Source organism: Talpa occidentalis, unplaced genomic scaffold (assembly GCF_014898055.3).
Source record: "Talpa occidentalis isolate TD23 unplaced genomic scaffold, MPIMG_talOcc4v2.1 talOcc4.9, whole genome shotgun sequence".
NCBI lineage: Eukaryota > Metazoa > Chordata > Mammalia > Eulipotyphla > Talpidae > Talpa > Talpa occidentalis.
The window spans coordinates 30,153,910-30,171,249 of NW_023605305.1; the positions used below are offsets into that span (position 1 = coordinate 30,153,910).

Genomic DNA, 17,340 nt, shown 5'->3' on the forward strand with positions numbered 1-17,340 from the left:
AACAAAATGTTTTACTTTTTAAAATTTGAATGAAAGCAATAGGTTTACAAATAAATCAACTTCTTAAAAAAAGAGTTGGACAAGATGCTCAACAGGGTGTCTGAATTCCTATATGGCAACATGTAACCAGACCTGAGCAATGACTCTCTCCTCTAGACAGGTCACTGTCTTTCTCCCCTGGCCACAGTACTCAATACCTACGCTAATGCTTGAATGTATCTGACTCCATGACTCCTGATTCCAAGGTAAAGTCTAAACTTCTTGCCCTGGTTTTCCATGACCTGGCCCAACAAGAACTGTCTTCCTTAACTGGATTACTCCTCATAACGTCCACATGATTTTTATCTCCAAACATGAACTGTCTAGACAAGCTGATGGGATTAAGTTACATTCACTTATTTCTTGCAAAAGGCACCAGTGTCTGTGGTTCAGATGTAATAGCAAAAGAATTGGGGTCTTTACTGAAGTGGTCTTACATTTTCTTGAATAAATGTGAAACTGAAAACTTGGGTATTTTCTCCTTTTTTGCCTGGATTTCAATTTTGACAGAATCTTTTCTAATTACTGATTTCTGTTAGCTTGTTTGAAATGGGTTCTCTTCATTTTTTAATGATTGTCAAACATCTAACACATTGTTTTATTCTCCTCTGTATGAACCAGTCAAATACTTCATGATTCATGAGGATTTTTTCAATGTTTCAGAACAGGTTGATATTTAAATAAATTATTTGTAAAGTAAAACATCCTTTATATATATATATCTATATATACTTTTGAAATTCTCTGTGAAATAAAAGGAAAAACATTATTTCATGTTTAAAGACAATATATCTTTTGAGTATCCTTCAAGCAGGACCAATGTCACTTCATTCTGACCTATGTTCTGAAAATGTGTTCCATTGTTCAGCCCACAATGTCTACTTCTGGTTATTTTAGTACTTATGTCTTTTCTGAACATGCATGGTATCAGTGGATCTTAGGTTTTCATGGTTTTACATCTGTGTTTGGCATATTAACCGGTTTATGTGCATCAGTTTGCACTTTGTGTATTGCTACTTCATGGTAAAGATCAAAGTGTGTTAACTTATACTCAAATCTTGGTTCCAATCATCTTAAGTAGCTATATGACCTTCTAAGCCATTTAATTTTTCTGAGCTTCCTCATCTATTAAGTAGTACCTCATCTATAAAACAGCATCTCAGTTCCTCATCTACAAAAAATATTACTTCTTTTTGCAATATTTTGTTAGACTACTGTGAGGGTAAATAGAATAATACATGTACAGTGCCTGGCATATGGTGGACATTAAGTAAAGTTATTATTCTCATGCAATCAGTTTGCAGTCCTTTGGAAGAACAATGGCATTTACTACTTATGTTCTTTTATTATTATACTTATGATATAATGTGCCACACCATTTTTTATATTAATTTATTGGGTTATTAAATTATCACTCAATTACTTCAGTTCCTTATGGACAGAAAGTTAAGCTTATGAAAATATTCCCCAGCACTTTGCATAGTGCCAGACATACAGCATATACTGAGTTTAATAAATACTTTGTGAGTGAACACAGGCAGAAAAATATGACTAATTTTAAGAGTTTATGTTCCAGCTGTTCTTAATGTAAAACAATTTAAGATATTGAGATCAATGCCTAGAATAAGTCAACATGAGCAACCTTACTGCCATGCATTCAAGAAAGTCAGACAAGGAATCTTTGTTTCTAAGCAGGAAGGAGTAATAAAGGGTAATGTATACACACACACACACACACACACACACACAGTTTCTTTTAAAGTCATTAGAAAGCTGCTTTAACAACAGCAAGATTTCTGAGAGAAGAGGTGAGTTGCTGTTTTATCCTGGGGGTTTATGTAGATTCTGAGCACAGAACAAAATGTGCCAAATTCATGCTTTGTTCAACCATAGATCCACTGCTGGAGGACAAAGAATCAGCAGGGTTTTAGCAGCCTAACTATGCTAGATGGACAAAATAAAAAATCTGAGAGGGCAAAATCCAAGGAGACACAAAGGGTGCAAAACTGAGCTATTGTTCCCTCAAGACACTGGCAGAATGAAGGGACACCAGGGTAAAGGGAAAAAAGCTAAGCAAAAAGTCTCTGAAAAAGCATAAGGAATCTTCTGTAGTACTAGCTGAGAAGATAAGAATTATGCATGTTTTTTTCTGCTTTTGATATTCATGTTGGCCACATAAAATGTGTGTGGAAGCATTCCCTCTTCCTCAATTGTTTTGAAGAGCTTCAGAAGGATAGGTATTACTTTGTCTTTGAAGGTTTGATGGAATTCACCAGTGAAACTGTCTGCACACAGGCATTTTTTTTGTGGGAGAAGGGGAGACTTTTAATCACTGTTTCAATTTCCTTGATTGTAATTGGTCTGTTAAGGGTGTCTATTTCTCCAATCTTAGGAGGTTGTATGGCTCTAAAAATTTGTTCATTTCTTCTAGGCTGTCCAATTTATGGGCATATAACTGTTTATAGTAGTCTCTTATGGTCATATATACTTCTAAGATATCTGCTTTCACAAAAAAATCGAAAACATATATTGGCAGCAACACAATTGTAGTAGAGGACTTCAATACCTCATTTTCATCAATGGGCAGAGCAACTGCACAGAAAATCACCGTGGAAACTCTCACCTTTAATGGAGAATTAGACTAGATGGGCTTAATTGACATTTATAGGCATGGACCACCAACCCCTACCCCCAAAAGCTGAGTACACATTCTTCTCAAGTTCACATGAAACATTCTCATAGACAGACCACATGTTAGGTCACAAAACAAGTGTCAAAAAATTCTTGATGTTTGAAATTATAGTAAGTGTCTTCTGTGATCACAATGGTATCAAGGATACCAAGGATATTAATAAACTACTCCTAGCACCTCTATAATAACCCAAACCATAAATAATCCAAATGTCCATCAACAAAGGAATGAAAACATCAATGGCAGTATTTTCATACACTGAAATTCAGTATTGAAGCAAAAGTGAAAACCTACTGCCAAATGTAACAAGCAAAAATGTCTGAATTGTAAAAGTAAAGTGGAACATGTCAGAAAAAAGGAAAAGGTACTGTAACACATCATTGATATAAATATCAAAATACAAAATACTAATCTTCTATTAGCAGTTAGGATGTTTACCTTGGAGTGGCAGTAGCTGGAAGGAAGCAAAAGGGGCTCCTAAAAGAGCTGATACTATTTTGTTTCTTGATCTGGCAGGTAGTCTGTTGATTTTATTATAAGTCATGAAGCTACTTTTTATGATTTGTTCATTTTCTATATGTATATTGTACTTTGAAGACAGTTTTAATTTAAAAACAGTATGCACATAGAAACCTAAGGCTGAACAAACTGATGTCCAAGTCACATAATCCTTACAAATCCTCCAGACAAGCCTGGTGCTCTACATGACACTCATGATAAATGACTGTTTTTTTAATTAATGAATGAAACAAGGAACCAAACACAAAAATAACAATGGGCTGCAATTATTCCCCCATTGTCTCTCATGTTTATGTTTATTTGCCTTGGCTCAGAAAATATTCTCACATTACTGCTAACATTAAACGTGATAAACCTGCTCTTTAACTCCTCTTTTAAATATTTAATAACACAAAATCTGCTGGAAGCTTCTTCAAAACACTAATGTCTCATCCTCTCCTTCAGTGTACCATTTAGAATAAAATCTATTTGCAAGAAATAAAATTGCTTTATATTGGGCCATAGAAGAGTTTCCATATTTTGAAGGCTGTGAGATAACTGTGACAAAGTCTCTACTTAACTCTTTATGAGATAATTATCACTAACATTGTTTATAGTTCAGATGCTCTGTGTCAAACATTTTGCATAATGATTCAGGTCAAACAGTAAGTTAGATATGTTGCCTGTAGCAAAACAACTGACTTTCTTCACATAGAGGTTCCATCTGTTTTTTTTCCTTGCAGGTGATTAACTATTGCAAGTTTTAAGCATCTTGGCTGGTTGTCTTGCCCAGTTACAAAAAGCCTTCAAGAGAGAAATTTAGAAACTAACATATAAATGTCTTTGATGAGCCTGATGTGATTTCAAGACATTTTTTACCCGGTCATGGATCTCATCGCAGTTTGAAGGTGAACACCAATCAGAATGGAATCTGTAGGCATAAAAAACAAAGGTGACTTGTAGCCAGAGGGAGCGAAAAATAAATCTTTTAAAATGGCAGACACGGGGGCCTCCCTGGTGACACAAGAGGTTAAGCTTCAGCACTATGAAGCAATCCACAACTACTGCAGCACAAGTTGGATCCCCCACCAGGGAGGTGACCCACATGGCATAGCAGACCTTTCCTGTCTTGCCCGCTGCTCCCCTCAGCAGTGTAGTTCAGTCTGCCTGTTCTGTTCTCCACTCTGTCTCTGGTGAATCCTCTCACCTCTCTGCATCTCTGGCCTGTACCCCAGTTCTTGTATGCACAAATAAATAAATCTTTAAAAAAATAAATGTCATGGGCCTCCCCGGTGGCGCAGCGGTTGAGCGCTGGGTTGCGAAGCTTCCTGCGGCCTCTGTGGCGCCAGTTCGATCCCCGGCTGCTCCCCGGCCACCGGAGGAGGGTCCCACATGGTGCGCAGACCTCTCCTGCCGCCCGCTGCTCCCCTCAGCAGTGTACTTCAGTCCTTCTGCCTGCTCTGCTCCCCGCTCTGGCTCTGGTGAATTCTCTCACCCTCCCACGCTTCTGACTGTACCCAGTGCATGTATAAACAAACAAACAAACAAATAAATAAATAAATAAAAACATGCCTCTATTAAAAAAATAAATAAATAAATGTCAGACACAGAAAATCTTTTTTTCCCTTTGTCCCTGTGTAAAAACATATAAAGATTAAAATAACATCCACTTTCTTGGACCAAGGATGAAAGACCGATAGAAATTCAAGAACTCATTCTCAGCTATTGTATTATGTCTTCACAGTATATTTAATAAAATTTGTTGTGCATTTGGGAGAGCATACTTATATATCTGATGATTTTAATAATTTCCATACATAATCCCTTTATCCCTAAATATATATTTAGATTTAGATCTAAAGTCTTAGCTCTAAACATATAGATGTTCATATTAGAATGATGTCTATGTATAGCATCTTTGAAATTATTTCTTCTCCAGTAATTTAATCATACTTCCTTACATTATGTGGCAGAAATTCCTTTCTGCATATAGAAAAATAAAACTAATTATAAAGAGAAACAAAGTATTTGTAATAATGAAAATATTTAGAATCCAATTATGCCCTATTTCTTCAAAAAAAAGGGGGGGGGCACATCTTAGTATAGATACCACTTTTCTATTTTGTGTTACAAGTTTTTTTTAAGAGAAATATTGAAATAGGAAAGAAAACATGACTTGTACTAAAACATGACAAGTCTGAATTTTGGAATGGAATGAAAGAAGAAATAAAGCAACTATTCTTTCTTAAGTCCTTTCAAAACTCAAAACTAATATTATTATAACTAAGCTACTGTATTTTTTATACAATAATACATATTTCTAGACCCTTCCAATTATAATGCATCTATATGAAGCATTGTTAATATTCTTTAAAAATAAATGAGTATTAAAATGCTAATAGATTTGCTTATATCTTTGCCTATATTATCTACCAGTTCTCACAGTTGCAATTTTACTTGTTTACACAAAGTATAAACTATTAAGCAGGATAAATTATTTCCATAATCTGTTTTAAAGAACGCTATCAATAACAGATGATCAATTATGCGTAAATGTTAATCTCCTGTATTTGTAAAAGGAAGTGTTATTGCATCTATGCAAATATATTGGCAGTCTCTACTATTTGCTACTTGTGTAATATATCTTAAAAACTTCAGATCCAAATATGCAGCTCCAAGAAGATTTTCACTGATACTATAAGAAGATCCACTAGTCTGTGCTGTGGTATAAGAAATGATTGTTTAACAATCTTTAGCTCCAAATCAAAAGTTTAAGCATGCTTAGAAAGAATATCAGCTCCCTCTTAATTAGATTTGCTAGTCTGATTTTGGTAATAACTCTCTACAGCCTATACAAATTAAAAGTCATAATATTAATATTTATACTTTGAGAAGAAAACTGCTTCTAAAATGTAACAATTATAGTCAAAATTGAAACCATTTTATGGTATGCTAACTTTATTGGAAGTTTGTTTTTTTTAATGTACTTAAAGCAAAAACCACCTTCATTATAAATCAAAGTAATTTACTTGCTTAGAATCACTGACAAACTTTTAAAGTCTATTTACTCATATATATATTTAAGGAGTCAGCATTTTAGAGAAATCTTAAAGGAAAAACGTTTAATTTTAATGAATATTCCCTTACATAAAAACTCCTGTACCTATATATTGTCATACTTGCAATTTTTCCTGGGACATAAATTCTACATTTATACCAGTTTAAACTGTTCATTGATTCCAACAGATTGTATAAACATCCTGTAAGTATATTGCTCAGTGACCTCAAAAGTCAAATCAGAGAATGTCTTATATTTAAAGATGTGGAGTGTGCAAAAAAGGGCAAAATGTTTCTATTCCTAGGAATATGCTTTAAAATATTTTCCTTTATTTACTAAATCTAAATTCTTCTTTAGAACTACACTCAAAGTAGAGGCATTCTCCCATAATGAAAGTAAAAAAGCACCCTATTAAAATTTTAATTATTATGGTGTATTCAAAACTAAATTGCCATTATATTCTTTTGTTTTAAAAGTATCTCACCCCTTCTCAAGTCATAGGTAAAAGAAGTAATGCTTATTATATAGATCATACATTTGCTTCCTGCAAAGAACTTGTCCACATCTAATGCTAAAATAAATGTACAAGCACCACTGAACTGTCCCAACCTATGTCCTGCACTGAAATACAAAAAAGGGACAGTTGCCTTTAGCTATTAGCCTCTAAGAAACATTTTTGAATATAGCCTCCACAAATAATTTACCAACTTGGAAAGAACAGATTTCAAAAGCTGGACAAAATTGTACACAAGGGTAAAGTAACATAGGACTACAATTATTACTTTATAACTGACAGGCAACTGGAGAGTTCTGTAACATATGTGAAAAGGTAGAAAAATAAGATTTTAGGGCCTCCCCGGTGGCACAGCGGTTGAGTGCTGGGCTGTGAAGCTGCCTGCATCCTCTGCAGCACTGGTTCGATCCCCGGCCGCCGGCGAGGGTCCCACATGGTGCGACAGACCTCTCCTGCCACGCCCGCCGCTCCCCTCAGCAGTGTTCTCCATCTGTCTGCCTGTTCTGTTCTCCGCTCTGGCTAATTCTCTCACCCTCCCGTGCTTCTGACTGTACCCAGTGCTTGCATAAATAAATAAATAAATCTTTAAAAAAAAAAAAGAAAGAAAAAAGAAGATTTTATGCAAACATATTCAAGGAGACACAGGTTTAAAAAAATCTTGAAAATCTACAGGTGTGGCAAAGAATCTGATCAACAAAACCACAAGTGCTTAATTCTAAATAGAGAAAAAGAGAGTAGCACCACTCAGTCTGAACATCAGAGCAGGCATAGAAATCAAAAAGATTTCCTGATATTAAGATACATGTTACCAGATTCAGGAGAAAAACCTCTCTTCAAGAATTCCTCTTAAACTTTTAAAGCCTATAGTTATCTCTGTCTCTTTGTCTCAGCACAAATATATATGTGTATGTATATATACACATAGAGAGAACTATCAATAGATACATACATATATATACACACCCACACTAATATGGCTGTATCTATATCCATGAACTTGATGATTAGAAGCATGATGGACTAGAAGCAACATTGATCAAAATTCCTTATCTGAGGACTAGGGTCTCCAGCACGCCTCCCTATATTCATTTTGAAAGCTCGCCAGGCTAATGAGGGAATAGATTAATTGATGTGCTCACAACAGGGAAGTTTTAATACAGACTCCAAAGTGACACACTCTTGTTCAAGTCATCAGTTTCGAAATGAACTTTTCAGACTCTCTGCAGTTAATTTAAACTTTGTTAATTAAGTCTGATGGCTTTACTAAAATGCTCCAGTAATTTAGTGTGCTACTTTATCTTTTTGATACCATTTGGAAAGTTATAGTTTATGCTGTTTGTTGACAGTATATCTCTTTGGTTTTCAAATTTCTATAAAATGTTTAAATTATCCAGGTTTGAGTGTTTTGCTTTTCCCCCTTAATTTATGACAACTCTTATTTTCTATGTTACTATGTATGAGAGAGGCAAGGAATTTCCAATTTGGATTCAACAACAACAAACAGACGAAGAGGAATTACTTCTTTCACATTTAAATTATAACAAATGTCTGACTTCAGTTGCATTTTTAGAGGGAGAGGTGGAATCTTTACACGATTTAGAATCTCTTGGGGAGATCAGGGGATGTTATTTGCAGAAATTATACCAATAATAAATAGTATCATCATTATCACAAAAGAAAATATAACCTGTGTTATTTTTATAAGCTATGCCTATTATATTAAATTCCTATGAATCTAGTAAAGACAAACAGTCACCTCCTCTATTTTTCAAGTTTCATGAACTAAATTAGGGTTAAGCTTATTTAGGATTAAAGTGACTCTAACAAACTTACGAATAATTAATAAACTCATTAAAAAACTGAGCTGAGAAGAATATCTAACACGAGGTAATATACAATATATTCTAAACAAAAACAATTTAAGCTTTTAAAAATCGAGTTACACTTTTACAAATAATCACTTCACATGCATAATTACTGCCTGCTCTCTTCTAACAACGATTATTCAAAAAATTAGTACAGAAATAGAGACTAGACATTACCTTTCCCTGAGAGAAGCTCGATTTAACACAGGGCTTGGAGAATGCTTTGGCATATTTGAGGGTGCTGAATGGACTAGTAAGGTCCTCGCTGAATGTTGGGGCTTGCCACATGACCTTGAGCTCAAATACTCATCACACCTTTCAAAAGAGTCATCGTAGTCTCTCCCATGGGATGACCGCATAACCTGTTTAAAAAACAAACAACATTATTTAATAGTAGTATTACATACACAAGCACACACCCCTTTTGTGAAAGTAAAAAAAAAAAGTTAATGTCATAGCTATAGTGTTGAAGGCAAATTTGAGAACATAGCAGTCATTATCACTGTAAAACTGTAAAATTAAATATTAAACATATCTGGATCATTTATTTACTTACCTAAAATTTACAAAACTATCAAGTCTAAAGGGTTCTGAGTAGGAGTGGAGTTAAATAAAGGTAGGGGTATATATAAAAAAACAAAGGACAAAAACACATAAAGTATTGATAACTTAGTTTAGTTATGAGGCCAAACAGAACAATATTCTAGCCCTCATACTTATTTATTGCATCATTTGTTCTGGAGACAAATGAATAAATCCATATCAACAAATAGACTCCTGCCTTCATGGAACCTATATTGTGGTAAAATTACATTCTAGTAAGGAGAGATAGTTAAACACACCCCCCCACCCCAAGATGAATAAGTAAAATATATAGTATATCAAAGGGTGTTAAATATCATGGGAAGAAAATAAGACAAGAAAGGAGACAAGAAGTGTTGATGGGGGTGTTCAAAGGGGTATTTAGTCAGCATGGACACACAAAGAAGACAATCTCTTAGAGTAAAGACGGAAAAGCAAAGGCCTGAAGACCTCAGTGAAGGCCACATAACCCAAGTCTTAGGGACATTACTTAGAAGTTGAAAAGATAAGAGTCAATTGAGGAGTGACAAGGGAAGAAGGTGAAAAACAGGAGAATACATTGTTCTGAAAGTCAATTCAAGAAGGTATTTTGAGGAAGGAAAGCAAGCTAACTGGATGATATTGCTGATAAGTCGTTAGAAGAGATTGAGAAAGGCCTGTTGGGTTTCAGCAAGAAGTTTGTCAGCGACATCAACTAGATTGATAGAGTGACAAGAAGGTCTGGAGTTGAGTTCAAGAAAGAATGATAGAAAGTAATTGTATTTATTTAACAAATATTTAACTTCCAATCACTGCTTTAATAAGTGTTGAGACTATAACAACAAAACCCCAGCCTTTATGAGCTTGTGTTGTAGCAGTACTATAATACTTACTACATGTTTGACCTTTAAGGTCAGTCTGACCTTTGGAAAACTATCTCATTTTACTCATTTCCCTCATATGTACAATAGGGTTTATATTAGGTATCTTATAGAACTTCCATAGTTTATTCGAAGTATCTTGTAGGATGTCTAGGTGTACAAATTATATAACAAACATAAATCACTTATTTTTAAAACACTAGTCCAACACAGCTTTTTGCTTCAATGCCACAATTTTCACTGCTTTCCAGAATTATAACAACATATGTTGAGTCAGAAATCAGCTGAGCAAATCAAACTTTCGTCCCACAACCAAACAGCATGTAATTCGAATGATTCAGTTACAATCCCAAATGGCTGATCAAGAAATATTTGATCTAGATTTAGTAAAAGAAAAAACTGACAGTCGTTTCATTGTTAGCTGTTAACAAAGTAAAACTATAATGTCAGAGACAATTCAAAGAATTCCAGGGTCAACAAATACAACTGTATATATTGAGACTGATAGGAAAGGAAAAACGGTATGAAATGCTGTTTGTAAAATTAAATCCAAATAAGAGTCAATTGGCTTAGAAATAGATCATTTCATCTTTGTTAATTTCACTGTCAATTGAATCATGATGACACAATTCTGGAACTGTTAAAAATTCAACACTTTATTTATTTATAAAAGATTTATTTATTTATTTATACAAGCACTGGGTACAGTCAGAAGCGCAGGGAGAGTGAGAGAATTCACCAGAGCCAGAGCAGGGAGCAGAACAGGCAGACTGATGAAACACACTGCTGAGGGGAGCAGCGGGTATGGCAGAAGAGGTCTGTGCCTCACCGGGGGGCCAGGGATCGAACTGGTGCTACAGAGGCTGCAGGCAGCTTTGTAGCCCAGCGCTCAACTGCTGCGCCACCAGGGGAGGCCCAACACTTCATCTATTATCTACTAAAATTTCTCCCCAAACTTCAGCAATGCTTTAAATACTACAACTTTTTCCTTTATCAGACTGTTCATTGAGAATCTCTGCAAGTTAGCTAATATTCAATCTAGAGATGAATAGGAATTTAAACTCAAAATCCATATGAAACAGGGCATAATCACAAAGATAACTGGAAATGTGATATGCTGTCAAATACATCCTACCGACAATAGCTATAAGAAGACAAAGATGTCAAATGGTCTGAATAGTGGTGTTCTCAGTGGGATTGGAACAGAGACCATAAATTAAAAAGGGGTTGAAACATTATTTGAAATGGGGAAACAGGCACATGGAAAGATAACCAATGATTACAATGATGTGGCTAACTGTACAGGAAAGTAACAGCACACCACAGATGCAAAGTGGGGGATGTTGAAGAGAATCTCAAGTGTTGTGACAATACCAATTTGTACCTAATAGGCATCTTCTATTTATAAAATACTGGACAAGGTAGGAGACAACAATCACAGATAAATAGGAGACCTCTGAGCAGATGGGAGACATAAAAAAAACCAAATATGATAAAACAGTGAGGAAGGAAATTAGAACTAAATAGATATGCAACAAGTGTACATGCAAACAGAGTTTAGATGTATTCTCTCCACGGATTCAGATTAAGTATTTGTTTTGGAAAATTTTATATGTAAATAGAGGGATGGAAGTATAGTGAGACTTTGATACGAATTCATTTCAAACTTTCAACCTAAAGATTCAGCTTAAGAAATGTTTCCATAACTCCTCTAAGTTTTCTACAGGTTATTAATTCACTTCCCAAAACCAAATGGAATATTATCTCTCTGGTTCATCACCGAAGAGTTCCATTAGGTTACTCCTCAAGAATAATGACTAAGAGTTCAAAGATCTAGGTTCAAATTCTTGTTAAATATGTGACCTGGCACAACTATAAACTGGGGAAATAATCTTACAAGTTTGCAATGAAAAGTAAATGAGACAAAATTAGTGAAAACACAAAGCAGAGGTGTAGATTTATAAAAGGCAATGATATTTATTTCCTGTTTCCAGCTATTTCAACATAAAGAAGTTTTTTTTTATTGTTATGTTTATTGTAAGAGTCTTTTAAAGGACTCTTATTGCAAATGTTGAAATGTATCAAGAGAAAAAAAACATGATATTTTAACCAATCTGGAACTGTTACAAATAGAAAATTCCAACTAAATTCATTAAAACTACATAAATGTAATGCAATTATGTAAATGACTTACTTTTCAAATCTGTGATATATAATGGCTTGTTTGTATCATACTTATAAAATTCCTAAAAAGTTGCTTTCATAATAAGTAGGTAGATTAAATCATATTAATGACCACAAAATTATTATATTTTTTGGGAATTCAAGGTTAAGGAAGAGACAATTAAGCACTAAGTATAATCAGAACCAGAAATTCATTTATCAAACTAACATTTGCTGAAAGTCTACTTAGTGCCTGGTATTACATTCTCCACACTAAAATTTCTTCTTTGTCATAGGACAAACTTTGCTGACTAGATTCCCAGAATCTACCAGAATCCTTAGAGGAAAAATTTTGTCCTGAATGACTTCTCAATAAAACTTTCCTCAGAGATTTTTTTCAGGGGAGAAAACGTTTCGCAGAAAGAAATTGTTCCCAGACCTTTTAACGTACTAGAATTGCAGATCTCCAATTTGAGACACGAACCAGTGGGTTGGGGCCACTATACAGAAACGTAAGAAACCTACTGACTTTGCCAGGCTCTTGTGTGTGTGTTTCAGCTTAGGTCCATCTGAGTTAGTTTCAAGCTTTTTACATGCAGTCACACTATAATTTTAAATAGTACGCTTCTTGACCATTCTAGAATTTTTTATATGAACTGCTCACTTGAAAGATGCATTAGAATGAAAAGGAACAAAATCCCACAATCCAATAAACTGCATTTTTTAACTGTCATGACAAAAATTCCTTCTTCCAGCAAAAAATGTTTTCTTCAAAGATTTGCTGCCCAAAGCAAATAAAAAATGTGGAAATTGAAGACAATGTCTCTTTCAGATACCCTCACATCTCAGCTTGAAAGAAACCACTATTCCATATCCCCTGTCCTATGTGCCTCCATTATCTCACGTTCCCTACCGGCCCTTCCTGTCAGCTTTCCTTCCCCACCTGACTGGTGAGAAACAAAAGCTCAATAACTTCTTAAAGCTAAATCTGCTTCCTAATATCAGTATCATATGGCTGATTTTTAAGCTCTGCTCTGTTTTTGAACCAAAAGCCATTTTTAGTGACTCTCTAAATTGTAAATAAGACAAAGTAGAATATGCAGCAAAATTCAGAACTCTATGAACTTCAAACCAATCTCCACACATTTCCTATCTCAGTAGATGATGTAATCAAACACTGGAGTTGTGAAAGAAATCTACATCACTTAACACTGCAGGGCTAAGCTCCTTTCAGTGCTCTCTTCTTTCAAAATGTTTCTGACTCTTTTGCCTCCTTCTGGAATTAAGACTGGGAATATTTTCATTGAAATCTGATTAATTTTTAAATTATTCTTCTAAGCAGGAGAACATCTTATGACACTGAGGTTTTTACTTTGAAAAAAACATGGTATATCTTTTCCAGTTGTCAAGTCTACATTTCTATCAGCATTAACCCTAAATATCTAAAATCTCTACTGCTACTGACCTCCATTAATTTCAGCCAGTCCAAGTTATCATTTCTCAATTGACTGTTCAATGGCCTATTAACTTGTGTATGAGTATCCACCCTTTTCCCAGTTCAATCTATTTTCCATTCTACAACCAGGAGTGATGTTTTCAAAGTACAAATCTAACACCATCACCTTGCTGTATAAAACAATTTACTTATCAGCATCCTTAGGATAATTACCAAAATTCCTAAAGTGCCTAAAAGATTTGCTCCCTACCTATCACTCCACTCTCAACTTATACCATACATCTACTCGTGTCTTTCACATTTTGTGACACTGCTATATTAGCTGCCTAGCCAGTGAAACTTTATAAATACTATTTCCATTTTCCCCTTGCACATTTCTTCCTTTTCAAGAGTAAATACCTTTTCACCTTCAGATCATAAGAGCAATCACTTATCCTCAAGATGCTTTTCCAATCTCTTTCACTAGATCAAATCCTCTTAATATGTAATGTCCTAGTACATGTCCCCATATTTATCGTAATTCCAGGTATGTATTGATTTTTGTGACTATGCTAATATCTCCCTCATTATTATGAAATGTCCATGAGGGCAAAGATGATTTCTAGTTTTCCTAAATTTTTATCTCCAACATAATAGAGTTTCAGTCACATTTTTCTTAAAGAGAAAATGAGGTTGGAAGAGAGGAAGGACAAAGGATTCTGGCTGTGACAGAAATGGCCAGCTTGCCAGCTTTTACTGTAATTCACATCTTCTTTCCCCAAAGCAGAACAGCTGCTGAGAAGCCACCCTTGCATGTAGGGGTGGCCTTGTGATTATTTCTTGGCAAAAGCATATAGGCAAGAAGGTTATGTGTCAGTTCTGGGCCAATGTTTTAAAGAAACAGATATGCCTTCTGTGTTCTTCATTTACAGTCATCTAAAGATCGCAAAGTTATAAGATAGGTCACTACATACAGAAAATAGTATGCAGATCAAAAATACCTTAAACCAAACTGCTATGTGAATAAAAACTAAATTTCCATTATGTTAATTAACCTTCTAAAGTTTAGAGATTTACCTGTATAGCAAACAGCATTACCTTAGCCAATTCATAAATTGGTATCTTACTGTACTGGCCTTAATAGAAATCTAAATATATCATTGGATTCTGGGTCGGGAGCAGGAAGCTAGAGACTGGATATTCTGGGATGGAAAATTTAAGACACATGTAATACAGTGACAAAACTTTTAATGCAACCGTGCTCTGCAATAGCTTAGCAGACCACATAACTTTCAAGCTTATATCTCTAGAAAAAAAAAGCTGGAAAGAACAAGAGTAGTGGTAGTATGTGCTGGCCTTTATTTGTAGTTAGCAAGGGATTTCAAGAAAGTGATGAGCTCAGGAAAGAGCAGAAACAAAAAAGTACAGAAAGAGTCTAGTAATGAAGGGGTCCTCGGGGTCAAGAAAAGCAAGAGCTAATTGTGGATCCCAAAAGATATAATGTTAAGACAGACAAAGGTCCATTAAGCCTTTTTAAACAAGGAAATTAAATCCTAAAACAAAGAACTGGCTGAAAGGGCCTTTCCATTCTAAACCTACTTTAAATGGCTTCAAAAAAAGCTACATTAAATGACATAAGAACTAAAGAAATCAGTTAAACTTTGGAATTATGTCTTTCAAAAAAACTATGTATTTACTGACTCATTAAACTGCCTGGAAGTGAATGAGAGAGAGGCCTACTTTATTTTTGAGGGAATTGTATTGCCTAATAATAAATAAAGAAACTTGCCTTTAAGAGCCTGACTATGAAAACAGCTCTTGGGGCCCAAGCTTATAAATGAAGTGGACTAGAAAACTTAGCAGTTCCAAGAGAGCCAAGCCCCCAGACCCCCTGCAAAATAAATGGATGTGAAAAAATATGCCATGGAATACAGTCAGGGGTAATGGAGAGTAAGGTATAAGCAAGGAAAGTCCTCTACTTAGCAGAGTAGCAGGTCTTCACATAGCTTACCAAGCAGGATTTATCACTGCTATAAACTAAAAACTACTTGTATTCTCTATTTCTCTCTTTTCCAAATATTTTTTTTTTCTGGTTATTCTGTCTTTGCACTAACAAAGTATGTCAGAAATGGGGTTCAGATAGGGCAGGAATGTGAAGGAGGAGAGATAATTGTCTTAGTTCACAGGTGACTAGATCATAAGGAATTTCATCTGAATATGAGGGACTGGTCTGTCTACCATCCAACATCCTGATCTTCAAGCTAAATATCAGTTTGTGCATGGAACTTTGAGTGGTCTTCCTTGTATTGTAGAAGATGAGATGTTCTTTTTGAGGGAGCTATTTGGTGGCCAAATCGGAAGACTGCATCAGATATGGTTAATTGTCCACTAAAATGTATGACCCTCCGCGATAGGCTAGAATTATGGAAAATACCTGCCTAACCAGATTCTCCATTTGCTAATCATCCTCTTCTCAGTCATGTGACTAGTTCTTGTCAATGGAATATAAGGGAGTTAGGTTAGCTCTGCTTTTAAGAAGCAGACATGAATTCACAGATCCATTGGACTAGAAATAAACTTCTATTCTGTTAAGATATTGAAATTCTAGAGTGTATAAGAACATCTAGCTCACTCTTATAAAGCGGGTGACTTAAAATAGAGAGTTAAAACTATAAACATGAGTTGAATGATAGTGATAACATAATGGGAACAGAGTGAGTTTAAGAGTAGTAGAAGGTACTAATTATAGACAAGAGAAATCTAAGCAGAGGACTCAACTTGATGTGATAGTCATTCATGCTTTCAAACAACATGTAAGTTTCCACAAGATACCATGACTTATTAGCCAGTGATGGTAGAATGAATCAGACATTACACTAACCTTCATAGGTCTGGAAAAACCTATGAAGTCCTAATCTGGGCAGTATATTGAGGCAACACTAATATGTGAGGATGCCAAAAATGATGTAAAGCTATGAGAAATCAACATATGTTCCATGTATATTTTATAAATTTGCCTAAAATCAGTTTTGCTTCTCATTCTACTAAGATGATTTCCTATCATTTTAAAAAAGATATAAGAATTCCTCAGTTTTGAAAGTTCTCACAAAATATATCTTTCCCAAATATTTTAGGAGTAAGTGATAAAGACGTGGAAGTAATGTTCAGTTAAATGTCTAACAGTGAAAAGAAGAAAAAGGAGATGATAAAGATACAGGAAGGCAGACTGAGAGGTATGTTCTTTTTCAGAGAGCTTTGAAAAATCTGTTTTCTGTCATTGAAGATGGGGATAAAAAATCCTGTTTAATTTGTAAGATTATATATAATACAGTGAGATAATCCATATAAAAAAACTTTAAAATTGTAATCTATTATACAAATATAAGTTGATTTCATCTTATTATGTTTGTGGCCAAAGAGATAGAACCAATAATAAAGAAATCAGAAATGCCAAAGAAGGCATTAACATTATTAAGAAGGCAAAATGGAAAGAAAAAGTGAAGATTAACAGAAAGACTGAAGTAGAGACAAATACAATGGAGAACAACTACATCAAAAGAAAAGACCAACATTTTCCTTTACAAGGAAGAATGTGAAATTATGTATAGAAAATGAGGTGAGGGCCTCCCCTGGT

General features: G+C 34.8%; 1 protein-coding gene across 2 annotated transcripts in view; it reads right to left on the reverse strand.

Moving 5' to 3' along the window:
• Positions 1–17,340, reverse strand: part of SPATA6 (spermatogenesis associated 6) — a 98,606-nt gene that overhangs the window by 33,545 nt on the left and 47,721 nt on the right. The window contains exons 10-11 of one of the 2 annotated variants that reach the window (XM_037498269.2): positions 8,844–9,028; positions 4,061–4,160 (exon numbers count right to left, since the gene is read on the reverse strand). In XM_037498269.2, coding sequence (XP_037354166.1) covers positions 4,061–4,160; positions 8,844–9,028 — 285 coding nt within the window. The remainder of the gene's footprint in view (positions 1–4,060; positions 4,161–8,843; positions 9,029–17,340) is intronic. The other variant, XM_037498271.2, reaches the window with a different exon arrangement.